The sequence below is a fragment of the Entamoeba nuttalli genome, assembly GCF_000257125.1.
Source record: "Entamoeba nuttalli P19 unplaced genomic scaffold asmbl_5587, whole genome shotgun sequence".
In the NCBI taxonomy this organism is placed as follows: Eukaryota; Evosea; order Mastigamoebida; family Endamoebidae; genus Entamoeba; species Entamoeba nuttalli.
Window position 1 is genome coordinate 3,696 of NW_008577553.1, and position 1,901 is coordinate 5,596.

A 1,901-nucleotide genomic window follows, 5' to 3' on the forward strand; every position below is an offset into this window, starting at 1 on the left:
AATTTTAAGAAATTTAAAGTAAATCAACAAAAAAACAAAAAATGTAATTATACTTTATTTAGGAAGGTAAAAAGCCAAAGATTCTCTTCTTTTAAAATTATTATTTCTTAATACTTGTTGCCAAGCTGAAACTGATTGAAGAATATCTATTTTAGCTGCAGAAGATGGGTATGAACTATTTTGCCACATTAAGAAAGTTCTTGGTTTAAGTAGTGGGTCAGTTATTGATTTTCCAACAATTTCTAATCCAAAACAAGCATCTAAGAATGGTCTAAACTTTTCTCCTTTTTTCTTTAGTAAAGAAGTTTTTAAAGAAGTAATTTGATTTAGTTCATCTGATGAAAGATATAATTTACAAAATTGTAATTTTGCACCATAAACTACAGTCGAACCTTTTTTCTCTTTTTTACAAAGAATTAATACATCTGTAAAAATGATTAAAGTTAATGCTTTCACTCTATGTTTGTAATAAACAAATACGTCATATTCAGAAATAAAACTTCTTGCAGCAGTTACAAATTCTTCCCCAATAATTTTCTCAAAATTTGTTATTGTAAGATTATATTCTTTTAATAAATCCATTTGCTTTTGTTTCTTTTTTGAGTCATTAATAAGTTTTCCTAGTCCATCAATCTTTTCTTTTAATAATGCCAAGTTATTTGACCATTGATTTCTTTGAGTCCATTTACAAAGATCTTTTACTAACATAACATACCTTGGAATTCTTTGAACAGGAAGAATTAATAATGAAAGAATTCCATTAGAACTCATTGGTTTAATTGTGGTATTATCACACATATCATGAAAGAGCTTATTTTCTTTTAATTCATTTTCAGCAGTAATCCTTGCATTATCATAATTATTTACAAACGATGAATATAACTTAAAGACATCTACAAATTTTAGGAAACATTTAACCATTTGTTCAAACCTTAAATCTTCATTTCCATCTTCAATACTTTTAGCTTCACCATAAATATCATTTAACTCAATTTGAAACTTTTTATTTGTAAAATAAATTGACTTAATACCTGCAAAAATAATATCACATGTTTTTTTAGGAAGTATAGATTTATTGTAACATGGTTCCATGTATTCTTCCATAAGAATTTTTAAGTTTGTTACATATGTTGTTTCTGAAGATAATAATTCTTTGACAACTTTGAATCGTTCTTGTTTGTTTTTTATCCCGTGAATAATAGAACTTTGCCTTTTTGTAATTCCATTTACAAAACCAGAATTATGTCTTGAACCAAGTTTTGATGTTCTTTTAGTGATTGATATTCTATTTAACTCTTTTCTATTAAGAACAAAATTCTGAGCTTCGTTAGATTGATATCTTGTGATTGTTTTTCTTTTCTCTTGATTTATATCATCAAGAATAAGAGTACTTCTCTTTTTATTAAGAAAAGATGGGTGATGTGACATTTTTGATGAGTCTTGAATTACTATTTGTCCTTTTGTTTTAGTTTTTGAAATACTTTGTCTTACATTTTCATTATCCAATTTTTCTATATTTACCGATGTGGTAAGAGGGTTTATTGTTTGACTGAGTCTTTTGTCATTTATAGGTAAAGTTATTTGTTCACTGTTGTTTATTACTTTGTTTACTGGCAAAGAATATCTTGGAACAATAGAAGTTCTTTGAGAACGAGATGGGATGTCAGTTTTTGTAGAAATTTGATATACCCTTGTTGGAAGGGATGTCATTGAAACTGAGAGTAATTGAAAATAAGTATCTTCGTTGTACTCTATTGACATAGAAGAGATTTTAAGAAATATTGAGATTAGAGAAAAGTGTAGAACAATAAAATAAATTCTATAGCTTAGAGAAGAGAGATTAAAGAAGAATGTAAAAGATATAAAAAATGAAAAGAAAAAAAAAAAAAAAAAAAAAAAAA

At 26.0% G+C, this 1,901-nt stretch overlaps 1 protein-coding gene across 1 annotated transcript; it reads right to left on the minus strand.

The window, feature by feature from the left end:
• Window positions 1-54: 54 nt before the first annotated feature.
• ENU1_133950 (RhoGEF domain containing protein) lies at window positions 55-1,710 on the minus strand (the record flags this gene model as incomplete). The annotated part of the gene is made up of 1 exon (XM_008860138.1): window positions 55-1,710. One exon carries the CDS (start codon window positions 1,708-1,710, stop codon window positions 55-57), a length of 1,656 nt encoding a protein of 551 aa, XP_008858360.1.
• Between the last annotated feature and the right edge of the window lie 191 nt (window positions 1,711-1,901).